The sequence below is a fragment of the Cyrtonyx montezumae genome, unplaced genomic scaffold (assembly GCF_038088225.1).
Source record: "Cyrtonyx montezumae isolate F1298 unplaced genomic scaffold, pur_monq_1.0 scaffold_29, whole genome shotgun sequence".
Taxonomy (NCBI): domain Eukaryota; kingdom Metazoa; phylum Chordata; class Aves; order Galliformes; family Odontophoridae; genus Cyrtonyx; species Cyrtonyx montezumae.
In genome coordinates, this window is record NW_027072033.1 from 9,347,176 (window position 1) to 9,359,635 (window position 12,460).

At 37.3% G+C, this 12,460-nt stretch overlaps 1 protein-coding gene across 1 annotated transcript in view; it reads right to left on the minus strand.

Moving 5' to 3' along the window:
* The window catches only part of SLC27A6 (solute carrier family 27 member 6), a 37,236-nt gene extending 26,254 nt beyond the window's left edge, over positions 1-10,982 (minus strand). Inside the window, exons 1-3 of the mRNA XM_065740665.1 lie at positions 10,483-10,982; positions 2,838-3,044; positions 61-219 (exon numbers count right to left, since the gene is read on the minus strand). Of these exons, the coding sequence (XP_065596737.1) occupies positions 61-219; positions 2,838-3,044; positions 10,483-10,966 (850 nt within the window). The 5' untranslated portion in view covers positions 10,967-10,982. The remainder of the gene's footprint in view (positions 1-60; positions 220-2,837; positions 3,045-10,482) is intronic.
* Between the last annotated feature and the right edge of the window lie 1,478 nt (positions 10,983-12,460).

Below are 12,460 nucleotides of genomic sequence, written 5' to 3' on the forward strand. Positions count from 1 at the left end.
ATCTGTTTAAACATATTTTTCTAGTAATTAATTCTCTAATAAAAATTAAATGAAGTCTACCTAATTCAATGCATCCACCTATACCAAGAAGAGATGCTGCACTGTGATAAAGAGGCAGAGTAATATAAATGATGTCTTCTGCAGTAGCACCAAAAGCCCAGAGTCCAGCAGCTCCTTTAAGAACTTGCATGTGACTGATGACTGCGGCCTTTGGAAGACCTGTAATGTAAAAACAAAACTTTCAATAGACCTTATCTTCAAGAGAAGCTGCCTTTTTCTTTCAGTGCGAAGTCTCTAAAATCATAACTGATACAATACTTTCTTGGACAGCCATCTATTCAGCTACATAGACAACTGGATATTTAGTACAGTACTATATGCTTATTTTTTACACGTAGTAACAGATGAGACAACTTGTTACCTCATATATTAGTTATTAAATCTGATGTATATCAGTTCAAATAAGAGTTCAAATAGAAAAGCCATGACCAATACACTACCAAATTATACAAAACTAATGAAGGGTCACCTATACATAAGGACTTTTTTTTTTTCACATAAATCAGAATAAAGCAGAAAATAAAGCTAGGTCTCTTTCAGACAAGAGAGACTAACACAACCAAAAAACTATGGGTTTTACACTAGTTAGATGAAGTAGAGTACACTTACCTAAAAATACCTTAACCTGAGTCTAGCTACATCTTTTAGAACAATGTGAAGACTATGTAGAATTTAACTAATTCTAGTAAAAGATGCTAAAAGTCTATTCCAATTACATAACAGAATTTCTGTGCTGAATCTGACTCATACAAGGGGTTATTGTGTACAAGTACTCTGGTACTTGTTCAATATGCGTTCTCTACTACAAGCAAAAATTTCAGATTTAGTTTTGTTTGTTGATGAACAGCAAGAACTACTTAAATTTCAAAAAAAAATGCAGTGTATCTCAGAAAGTTTTATCACTTTCGTAAAGTTACTGTTACTTTGAAAACTAATTAGAGCTGTTAAGTGAAAGTGCAATCAATTGAGATTCTTGTTAAAAGTAATTCCAAAGCTCATCACACTAAAGAGAAAATGCAAAAAGTAATTCCAGTGGAATAGGATGCCCAGGGAAGCTGTGAGGTCTCCATCCTTGGAGACCTTCAAAAGCTGCCTAGACGTGGTCCTGAGCTGGTCTGCTATTTCATGATTTAGCAGGGGTGTTCAGCCAGATAACTTCCAGAAGGCCCTTGCAACTTCAGCTATGCTGCAATTTCAAGATTCTGTGAAGTGAGCTGGAGAGTCTCAAGTTCTTTCTTTCTGCTGCTACAAACAGATGACCACAGATTATGTAAGACAGTACTTACAGTACTTACTTTAAAGTAAGCTAATAATTTTATACTAAACACTAGGATCTTGCATAACCAAAGATGCTCAAATGTTGACTTGCTTCACATTAAAAGTTGGTATCCCAAACTCCTCAAGCTAAGCAATTCTTATCCTTCTAATTACATCTCACAGGAATAAAAAATAAATAATGAAATGTAAACTAGCACAGTACATACAAGTACCCCATAACAACCCTGTCTCCAAATTGGAAAAATATGGATTTCATGCTTTTCAAATGGACTCTTCAGTGGGTGAAGAACTTGCTTCGGGGTCACATCCAGAGAGTAAAGGTCAATGGCTTAACACCTGAATGGAGATCACTGATGTTGCAGAGGGGCCAGTGCTGGGACGGATACTCTTTAATATCTTCTTCAGTGACATTGACAGTGGGAATGAGTACACTCTCACCAAGTATGTTGATGACACCAAGCTGTGGGGTTGACACACCAGAGGATCAGGATACCGCTCAGAGGGACCTAGACAAGCTTGAGAAGTGGGCCCCAGTGAATCTCATGAGGTTCAACAAATCCAAATAGAAGATTTTTAATTGGGTAAAGACAACATCCACTACCAACACGAGCTGGGAGTTAAAAGGATTGTGTGCAGCCCTGACAAAAAAAGACCTGGGGATACTGTTGGATGGGAAGCTGGACATGAGCCAGCAATGTGGATTCTAAGATTATACGATATGTGTTATTTCAAATGTAGCTGACATCTGGAAGTTTTTTAGCTTTTTAACTTTTTTTATTCTAGGTCAACATTTTTACTACTTAAATCTTCTCCTAGAAGCAGAAATAAATTCACTAAATTATTTATTTGAAGGAAAAAGAAATATAAATCAAATAAATCTTCATTTAATTCATCTTGTAGCTAAAACTGAATGGGAATGCCAATTTGCTTATCTTAGCAACATCATGCTCCTTTTCAAGTCACTAACCAATTGTGGGGTTTTTTGTTTTTTTTTTTTTTTTGTTTGTTTTCTTTTTCTTTTTTTGTTTTAAGTCTTAGCTTCTTAGCTGCTAGACAACTGGTATTAAATTCAGCCATCTGTTTCTACACTAAAAGGCTAATAACTTAATCCTATTTTCTGTCACTGCATAAAACACGATTTAATGAAGAAAAATTGTCTATTTCCTTGAATCAAGATTGCTTTTTAAAGTTCCTGATACAATGTCAGCTGTGTTAGCTATAAAAACATGAAAAAAAAAATTATAAACACTTCAGTAGTTAAGCAGATGTCAAAGCTTCTCTCACTGTATTTGTACAATCTAGCAAATAAAAAAAAGCACATAATACATTGAATATAAACATTCGTCAGTAAGAGGAATGGTTAATTCCCCCCAAAACAACACAAAATATGATATTGTATTATAAAAAGATTAATCAAAAGATTAAGAGAGCTTCAAAAAAAAAATCAAGCTTCTAGATGACAGCTTTAAGAAAATATTATCTCTTTAGCAGATCTGTACCTGTTGTTCCTGAAGTAAATATATATAAAACAGATGACTTGAGGTTGTTGGCAGAGCGTAGACTAACTGGAACAGGATCTTCAGATGCAGCATCCATTTTGTCTAAAAGGCTATGCACACTTGGAAAAGTGGAATCCTTGGTCATTACCCAAACATCAATGTCTTTCTGGATGTTAGGAAGAATTTCTTCTAATGCTCCAAGGAAATCTTAAAATTTAATACAAAATGTCATTACTTATATTACGTCTTCAAAAATTAGATGCAAATATGGCACATTTCCTCTGAAAGTTTTAATTTTTGGAACAGAAAGAGGAGTGCTATTCATCTTCACTGATGTAAATAAATAAAATAGCAATGAGCTGGAATGGAAATTGAATGAAAAGAAGGTCTAAAATAACAAGAGTACTGCTGACTCCACAATGTCTAATTTTCATCTAGCTCTTGTGGCAAAATGGAGATCTTTTGATTACTAGCTCCTGCTCTCCTGCTTACTACTGTATTTTTTAGAACTCTGTCATTGCTAAGAATAGAAAAGTATCATTAAGTTTCAGCTCAAATAAAATACGTTAAAGATGAATGGTAAATATACACACAGGCAACAGTTACCATGCAGCTTTCCTTGGATGTTCTCAATGGCAGTCTCTTGAGTAGAGGGATTTTTTTTTTACTCAAAAACACAGAAATGACTCAATTAGGGAAAAAAAAAAAAAGAAGAAAAAAAAAAGAAGCCAATGTACCATGTGTATGGACGCTTGAATTTCAAATAAAAAAATGATACAGACCCGTGGCTTATTCAGACAAAAAAACCCCATACAGCTACTTTTTTTTTGTTTCTTCAACTGAATCTTCACCTGGATCTGATTTCAGGTATCAAAAAATTTTATTTATTTACATCTACACATCCCTCCACAAACAACACTCCTTCCATTAGCTTTTATCTGAGTTTAAATGCAAACTCACTTTTACAAAATAGAATCAGTAGTATAAATAAGATGCATGTTGTTTACTTAATCAGTAAAGGAACAACGAGATACCAGATTAAACAAAAAGGAAAAAAAGAAACAGAGGCCAACTCATAAGTAATACATTTGGTATTTATATGTTTAAACATTTTTTTCTATCAGTCACTTTCACAGAATACTAAACAGACATTAAAGTACTAATCCAGCAAAATTCTTCAGTATAGGAGTAGTCATACTGCTTTCAATAGAACCATTTATATGCTTAAAGATATGTTTACACTTAAGTGCTTTACTGGATCTTAGCCTACATAATTATCTTGTAAATATCCCCATAGGTATAAATCTATGTTATTATCTCAGGTTTTATAAATCAAGAAACAAATGAAGCTGAAATGACACACCCAGAACCTCACAACAAAGCAGTGCCAGAAACAGCATTTGGATTCCTGATGTCAACCCCAAGCTCATTTTGCAAAAACTAAATATGAGTGTCACCACTAGAACCCTTTTGCATATACTGTAAACCATAACAGTGCAATGTATTTAATACTTTCAAAAAATACTTTCCTCCTGACAGACTGCTGTATATATTGTAGTGAATGACACCTCTGTTATCTTCACAAAGATACAGCCTGACAAAGATAATGCCTTATAAACCTGAAGAGGACAGAGAATGGCTTCAGTATATTTTGGAATTGTTTAGAAAATATATCTGATGGGGCGTGACATAATCATATTTGTGTCCTAGCTTCCTCACACTACAGTTATTTCAGGAAGATATCACCCAAATAATGAAAACCTAAAAGGCAGTCCTGTTTAAATCATCTGAGTACAGTCACCTTTCACTCACCATACATAGCAACAGAACACAATAATGAGAAAGAAAAGCCATTTTAAGCAAGCTGCAGGAAATCCTATACACTGAAAATTCAGGTTCTCTCAAACTGTAATTCTCCTTTTCCATCACATGATACAATTAGGGTATATTTTTCTATTCATGAATAAATATGAAAATACAACAGTAATATTTCTAATGATTAACAGCTGTTAATATACCAAGTGTGACCAAATGACTGTATACTACGTCTCTTCTAAAAATTCTGTGATTTGTGCAGGTACAGGTTAGGCTGAGAGAAACACAAGTGTGTCTGAAGTGGCTGGAGCTCTATTTCTGTTCTTGAACAGAGCAAAAGAGTAAAAAATCCTTCACAGTTGACTGTATTGGCATAGGTGCCAATTATTGTGCCAGCAGAGACGTTAAGAAAGGTTAAGAATTGTTCATCATTAGCATTAAGGATTTCTCAATTTCTGCAATTTCTAGTAATAATACACACCAGACTCAGCTGGCCACACTGCATAGTAGCCTCACCAGAAAATCAGTGTGGTATAGAGATACTAAGCACCCAATAAAAGTTAAGTAAAATTTTTCCTGTGTAACTGACTGTGTAATTGTAAATGAAATTTTACCTTCTGTTGAATTACAAAGAATCTTCTTGCAAAAGCCCTGCAGAAAACAAACACAACACATCTGAAAACAGTAACATTGTTTTTAAGTAATGCAGATACCAAAGAGGCCATTACTGACTTTTTATTTTTTATTATCCATAGCTAGATTCATTACTTCTTGCATTATTTCTAATAGTTCTGTCTTTCATGTTTTTAACAGTGATTAAAACAAAGGTGTAATATTGGCCTCTTGTTGTCTTCTCTGCAGAAGATATTTTTGCTTAGAAGTGTAAAACAGAGAAATTCACAAATACTTCTGCTGGGTTCTATTTTATTTTATTTATTTTTTTCATTTATTATTATTCAGAAATTCCAGATACGATATGCACCTAGTTCTTCAAGTGTCTGAGTAATAAGAACTGAAAGTCTGTAAAAAATAAAATTAAAATTAAAAGATTTGTCATTTTTTCCCTTCCTTTCTTTCTTTGAAGAAAAAAGTATGGTGACTACTAATATTGATATCAACTTTACATGTATAATAATTTAATATTCAAGAATGACAAAAGGGAATAATTCCTTTTCAGTAGATTGAAACGTTTTTACTCTAAATAATTAAGATCCAACTTCAGATTAAAAATGCATACTGTTTGCTGTTTCTTGATTCATACAACCAAAGACTGTTGTTTTGTACAAGTACTCATTACTTTTAACTACTACTGAACATTAATTCTGTGAATAAATTATACAACAGTATAGTATCTTTCTTTTTTGTTCAGAAATCTAGTACTTGGGACAATATATGAACAATTTGTTATATAAAGAAGAAAGGGTAATTTAAAATTTCAGTTTTCGAAGTGCCAGAAGCATAAAATTACTTCTGGAACAGAAATGAATGATAGGGTGCTGGAAGACAGAACTCTCAGTAGGACTAAGACATTTCCAAAGAATAATTCTGACGACAGTAGCTTGTTCCATGAAAAGAGAATATACTTGCTTAATGTTGCTTAGAGCGTACTGGTAGTCACAAATCATCTTGTTCTTGTGCCAGAAATAAACAGCCCTCTTAGAGGAACTGCTACATTTCAATATTTCTTGAGGTACCTGGCACATGTACTTAACTATATAGTAAAGCAATAATAGTTAAGCAATTTTGCTATTTAAATTTGTGGTTTCTCTCAAGTACTTGCTTTCTCTTTAAACTATGAAATTTTATCCATGTTTTGGTTTATTTGTTTTGGAAGAAATGACTGTTTATTTGATGTTTGGCAATACAGACAGCAGTTCTGTGTGCACTGTTTACATAGTTTGTATATGAATATTCACCAGTGCTAATTATTTAGCTTCCACTGGAGAAAAAATAACAAAGCTATAAATTTGTCAAAATGAATATGCTTTTCCAAATATTTTTTTCCTTTTCTTTAGTGATTCATCTTTTAACATAAAGCTTGTGAAACTATGTTATAATAAATTCATGTGCACATAGAAGTATTCATTTTTTGAGAAGGAAAATCAAAGGAATCACAGAAAATCAAAGGGATCACAGAATCGCAGAATTGTAGGTGCTGGGAGGACCACTAAAGATCATGGAGTCCAACTCCCCTGCCAAAGGAGCTCCCTAGCCCAGGTTGCACAGGTAGGCGTCCAGGCGGGTCTTGAATGTCTCCGGAGAAGGAGACTCCACCACCTCTCTGTGAAGCCTGTGCCAGTGCTCCATTAACCCTCACTATGAAGAAGTTCACAGATACATTTCTGCAGAACTTCCTATCACAGAATCACCCAGGTTGGAAAAGACCTGTAAGAGCATCCAGTCCAACCATTCACTCATCACCAATAGCTTTCATTAATTCATATTAAATTGATTACTGATATTAAATCAATAGATTTCAATTAATAGAAATACTCCCTAGAAAGGCCATGGTGCCTTAAAAGTTAACACATAACTCAGTGCCTTAATCCTCTGTTTATACTCATACTATTTACATGGATAAGGGTGACAGAATCTGACAATAAATGTAGTAAGGATAAGTACCTTTTAGCAGATCAGATTCCTGATAAACTGACAATCTAATAGACAGAAGGCATACAGCTTCCTTTTCCTCCTTCACAAGTTCCTTATTTACCTTATTCTAAGACAGTGTTGTTCGAAACTGTGTTTTTAATAAGACTTCTGATTCTTAAGACAAGTATTCTCCAGAATGGGAGCAGTGATATAAGGTTTCTGGAGATGGAAGACTGAAAATGTTACACAAGAAATTAAACCAAGAGCTAAATGCTTTTGAAAAGAAAGCAGACAAGTAAGTAGCTAAAGCAAAATTTTTCTCGGAACTACTATGGCAAGTGAATATGCTAGAAAGGAAAACAAGGTGTACACACTGGCAACCTCAAGAATCTATATTTGCCTTACAGGCTGTGTTCAAACAAGAATAAAATGACTTACCAGACTGTGCTAATTGAACCACAAGAATATTGCTATTCTATAAAAATCCAAATTTCTAGAGATATTCATTTCACATAAGAAACCAACAAGGAGACATTTTGCAGCTCTTCTAGCATATGAGAGGCTGAAGAATAAAAGCTTCAGGTATTCTGCAACCTTTCTGCAACAAAACCAAAATGAAACCCCTAAACTTTAGCTGCTCTAGAAGACCTGAATCTTAAGTCAGAAACAGCAGTGAAAATATCAGAATTGTCAGACGAGAACAAGATCTGACTGCAAGCTCTGAAGGACCTATAAGACTATACTGAACCACAGCCTCTGAAAAATTTGCAGACAAAAAAAGACAACTTAGGAATACAAGGTCCACTAAATGAGAGTGATCTTGCAAGAAAGGCATGGAAGAAAATGTAACCATAAATACTACTCATACTATTTGGATAGAAACATCACATTTGTTGAAAGTTAAAGCATACTGAAAATGACATGATGGACCAAAAGAAGAAATAAGTTGCAATTGTCACACACAGAGGATTACTACACCAACATATTCTGAGCAAGGATTTTACAATAAACAACTGTCTGTGGGCAGTGATACAGGTATCAGCAGAAGGTTGAAGGCCTCCTGTCACCCAAATGAAATCTTAATTGGATTTAAATGCAGATTCCAGATTTAACGTGTTGCTAAAAGACACAAATTTCAAGAGAAATTCTGGTCTTACTGAATACGGGCAGTTAATGACCAAATTGTGACAGGACAATTTCCACTGTGCTGCAATGTATGAACTAGATAATTAATTGAAAAGATAGTCTTGTAACTCTTTAAGTGGAATTTTTAATTCAAGCTCGTTTGTCGGTGGTGCAGAGCATACATACTGCTAAAAACCAGAACAACCACCCAGAAAAAATACTGTCATATAGTGATCTGTAATTAAAAACATCTTTATATGATGATGATAGATATTCGACTACAAGTTGAATGCTTCTAGTGTATGTATTTTGCAATAGAATATCCTATTCAGAATACCAAGTTCAGGCTATTTACAGTCCTGTAGAAAAGAGCATCAAAAAAGCAAAGCACACAAGAAAAACTCAGGTGGTACCTACTGATAAGGCAGTATCAGTTAAATTCTCAGAGGTGTATTAACTGATTGCCTAATCAACTGTGTAACAGTGTGTTAACCTTCAACTGCAAAACACAGACCTCTCTGAAGAGGCTGCTTCTCCATATGACACGGCCAACAAACAGGTACAAAGCAGAGCTTCAGCTTCTTTCTCAGAGATGGACAAAAAATAGCTCCTAAATCCTGAAAAATACTGTAAAGCCTCAAGGGTCTGAGACCTATGAATAATGTAACACCAACACATAAAAGACCAACTCAGGGACTAGTTTGTTGGTATTACCTGTTTACACATAGCTTTTCTCCTCATTGCTAAGATGGACAGACTCAAAAAATAACCACAATGCATAAAAACAGCCTTAAAATTAAATGGACTCATCAATCAAAACACTCAAAAGCACATACTTAAGAGACTGTTTTAAATGAGTTGTTCTTTTATTTAAGGAAGAAGGCAAAATTTCAAACTGACAGTTCAGAAAGATTGCCATCATATGCTTTGGGATTACACATAAATTGGCTGTTGTTTCATTATTTAGTTATTAAGTACTCTATTACTCTTAAACCAGCATAGCACATACTACATAATTAATAATTCAAAAGTACATATGGGAAAAATATTAAATACAACTGTGAAAGCAGAAATTTGCAGCAGCAGCATAAAGCAGACAGAAGGAAATTTAACCAGTTAGGAGTCACGAATGCAAAGCCCTACAAACTTTGTAAATAGGAATAGGACAAGAAGATGTGAACTAGAAATAAGGCATAATATTTGAAATGATAATTTTAGAGAGACAGAATGAAGCTAACATTTCATATTTTGAACTATCCTCCTCCATACAAAGAATCACAGTTCTGCATGACCCTTTACCACTGCGGGTTTCACTAACAATTGATCAAAAATGTAGAGGTGCTCAGGAGCCCAATTTTAGGTTAGACTTCTCTGGCTTTGTTTTATAGATCCCTATAACTGAAGCTTAACTGCAATAATACATTGCAGATTATATCTACATTAAATTTTTAAATTATTTTGAAATATATAATAAGAAAATGTATTGGAAACACACAAAATCACCTAATCAAACACAGCAATTTCTTCTATAATCTTCTACTTACACCGTAAGTTGGTTATTGCAAACTAACCCTCTACATGCTACGCCTATAAAGTAAAACCCCCAGTTCTAGACCTGGAAAACAGGCATACCTTTGTGAATAGATGTAAAGAAGAGTCTGCATAGCACATAGCTATGGTACAAACCTCCTATTTTTAACAGGTTTGACTACTACAAGGATGGTAGAATAGTAAAGGAAAATAGAATTTGTTACTTGGATTACATAAAAATTGACTGTTTCAAAGAGTGGGAAACTATTCCCAATAGCTTATTTTACTCTGAGACGTACTAGGCAATTCTTGAAGTAATTAAACATCTGGAATATGCTGCATCTAGATGTTGCTAACTTATCTGCACTTAATGCTTCCAAGAACAGGTTAAACCCATGTCATTAGAGCACGGACATACTTCATTTAAGTGGCTTTAGCTTTATCCTGAAGCTAGAAAGCCCCAGATTTCTTTCATTCTGTAAATATCTTGAACTTTGGTTTTCGGTGAAGGAGCTGGAAGGGCATACACTGGAAAAACGTGACATTAAAAGCTTTAGACATATAAACCAACTGAATACCGTACCTGCTCCCACAATCAGTATCTTGGGCTCACAGCTACTGAGACAGTGAAGGAGAGACCTGGAGCGGACATTGAAGTTGAGGAAAGCTACCACACATCCCAGCTTGGCCAGTCCAAACCACACGTGGATGAAGTCAGGCTCGTTGCCCATCAGTAGAGCCACCGTGTCACCCTTCTTCAAAGTGCCGTGGGAAAGGAAGACCTGTGCTACCCTGTTACTGCGTTTGTCCACATCCTGGTAAGAGAGCACCTTCCCGTCGTAGATGAGAAATGCCTTGTATGGCTGCTTCTCAGCGAGCTTCACAAACTTGTCCAGCACGGTGACAATCTTTCCTCTCTGCCTGTAGCTCTCTACTCTCAGCCCATAAAGCAGTACTTTCAGCAAGTACCTCAAGTCAGCCCAGAAGTAGGGGAAGAAAAGTTTCTGGATGAGATGCAAGGAGGCAATCCCGACAGCAACGCCCGGTACACAGGACGGAAGAACCATTGGGAACGGAGATAAGTCGTCCCAGGCACGCGTTTCCTTACAGCTCGACCCACGGCTCAGCACCCAGCCGGCAGCCCGGCGGGGTGAACAGGCTGAGAGGGAATCCGACGGCAAGCACCCGCCTCAGCCTCAGCCGCAGCCAGCTCCGCACCTGCGGATGGCACCGCGGGCAGAGGCGAGGTCCGGCGGGGAGGGAGCGCTGCCCCCACCGGCGGAGCTGGAGCGAGCGCGATACCTCCAGCCTTCCCCTCCCTCGTCGGGACTCCGGCGCGGCGCCGAGCTGCTGGCGAGGCCACGGGAGCCGCTCCCTGTGCCGGTTGCATAAGACATGGACCGCCTCACTCCGCCCCGCATTCATTGCCCGGCAGCGGGAGCGGAGGCCGGCAGAACAAAGGGAGCCTCGCCCCGTCGTGTCGTGTTGTCCCGTCCCGTCCCGTCCCGTCCCGTCCTCGCTATAGCTGTTCGTTCCTGGGAAGTCCTTAGGCTTCTACTCTTGGCCAAAGCGTCCAGCAGGATTTGGGGTACACAAGGCTTGACACCGGCACTGCCTGCGCCCCGACGCGGCCTCAGGAATTTTTAGACAGAGATCAGCCGAGTTCCCAGAAGCGTGCTTGTGACTGCCAGCTGGGAATGGCAGGCTGGGTCAAGGCTGTGGGTCAGTGTACCATGTCTGGGTCTTTTTGGAGGAGGGCAATGAGACTATGAAGGACCTGGAGCAAAGACTTATGAGGAGCACATTGTAGGAGCTGGGAGTGAAGTGTGAAGCTCAGAGAAGTGGAGGCTCAGGGGAGACCTTATTGCTCTGTGCAGCTAGCTACCTCAGAGGAGACTGTGGCAAGGTGGAGGTTGGATTCTGCTCTTAGACAGTGATAGGATGAGAGGTAGTGGCCTCAAGTTCGACCAATTGAGGTCAGGTTGTGTGTTAGGAAAAACTTATTCTTGGAAGGAGTGGTGATGCACTGGCAAAGGCTGCCCAGAGAGGTAATGGAGTTACTATCCCTGGAGCTGCTCAAGGAATGTGTAGATGTGGTACTGAGGGATATGGTTAGTGGGCATGGCAGAAATGGGTTGGTAGTTGGATCTTGGAAGTCTGTTCTAACCTTAATGATTACATGATTCTTTAAGGAACACCATGGGCAAGAAGTTGTCAGCACCTGGACACAATGTTGGTACCTATTCTCTCAAGGTCTGTCATTGCGGACAATCAGTATTCTGATGGAACCTTGGTTGTACATGGTGAGACATCAAACCTGTTTGTGTACTTCAGTGCAGATGAATTTATAGTCGTACAGGCCATGAAAGGATGAGGTCATTTTTAATATGACACATTTTCTGTACTTGAGCTTGCTGCAAACAATTTCAGCATGCCTTATGCATCCTGACAAAAATTCAGAGGTGCTTGTTTAAAACTGTATAGTACATTCAGTTTTTAGCAGTATATAAATGCACTCCAGAATATTTCTAACTTTAGTAAAGTTATAAAACCATAGGTAC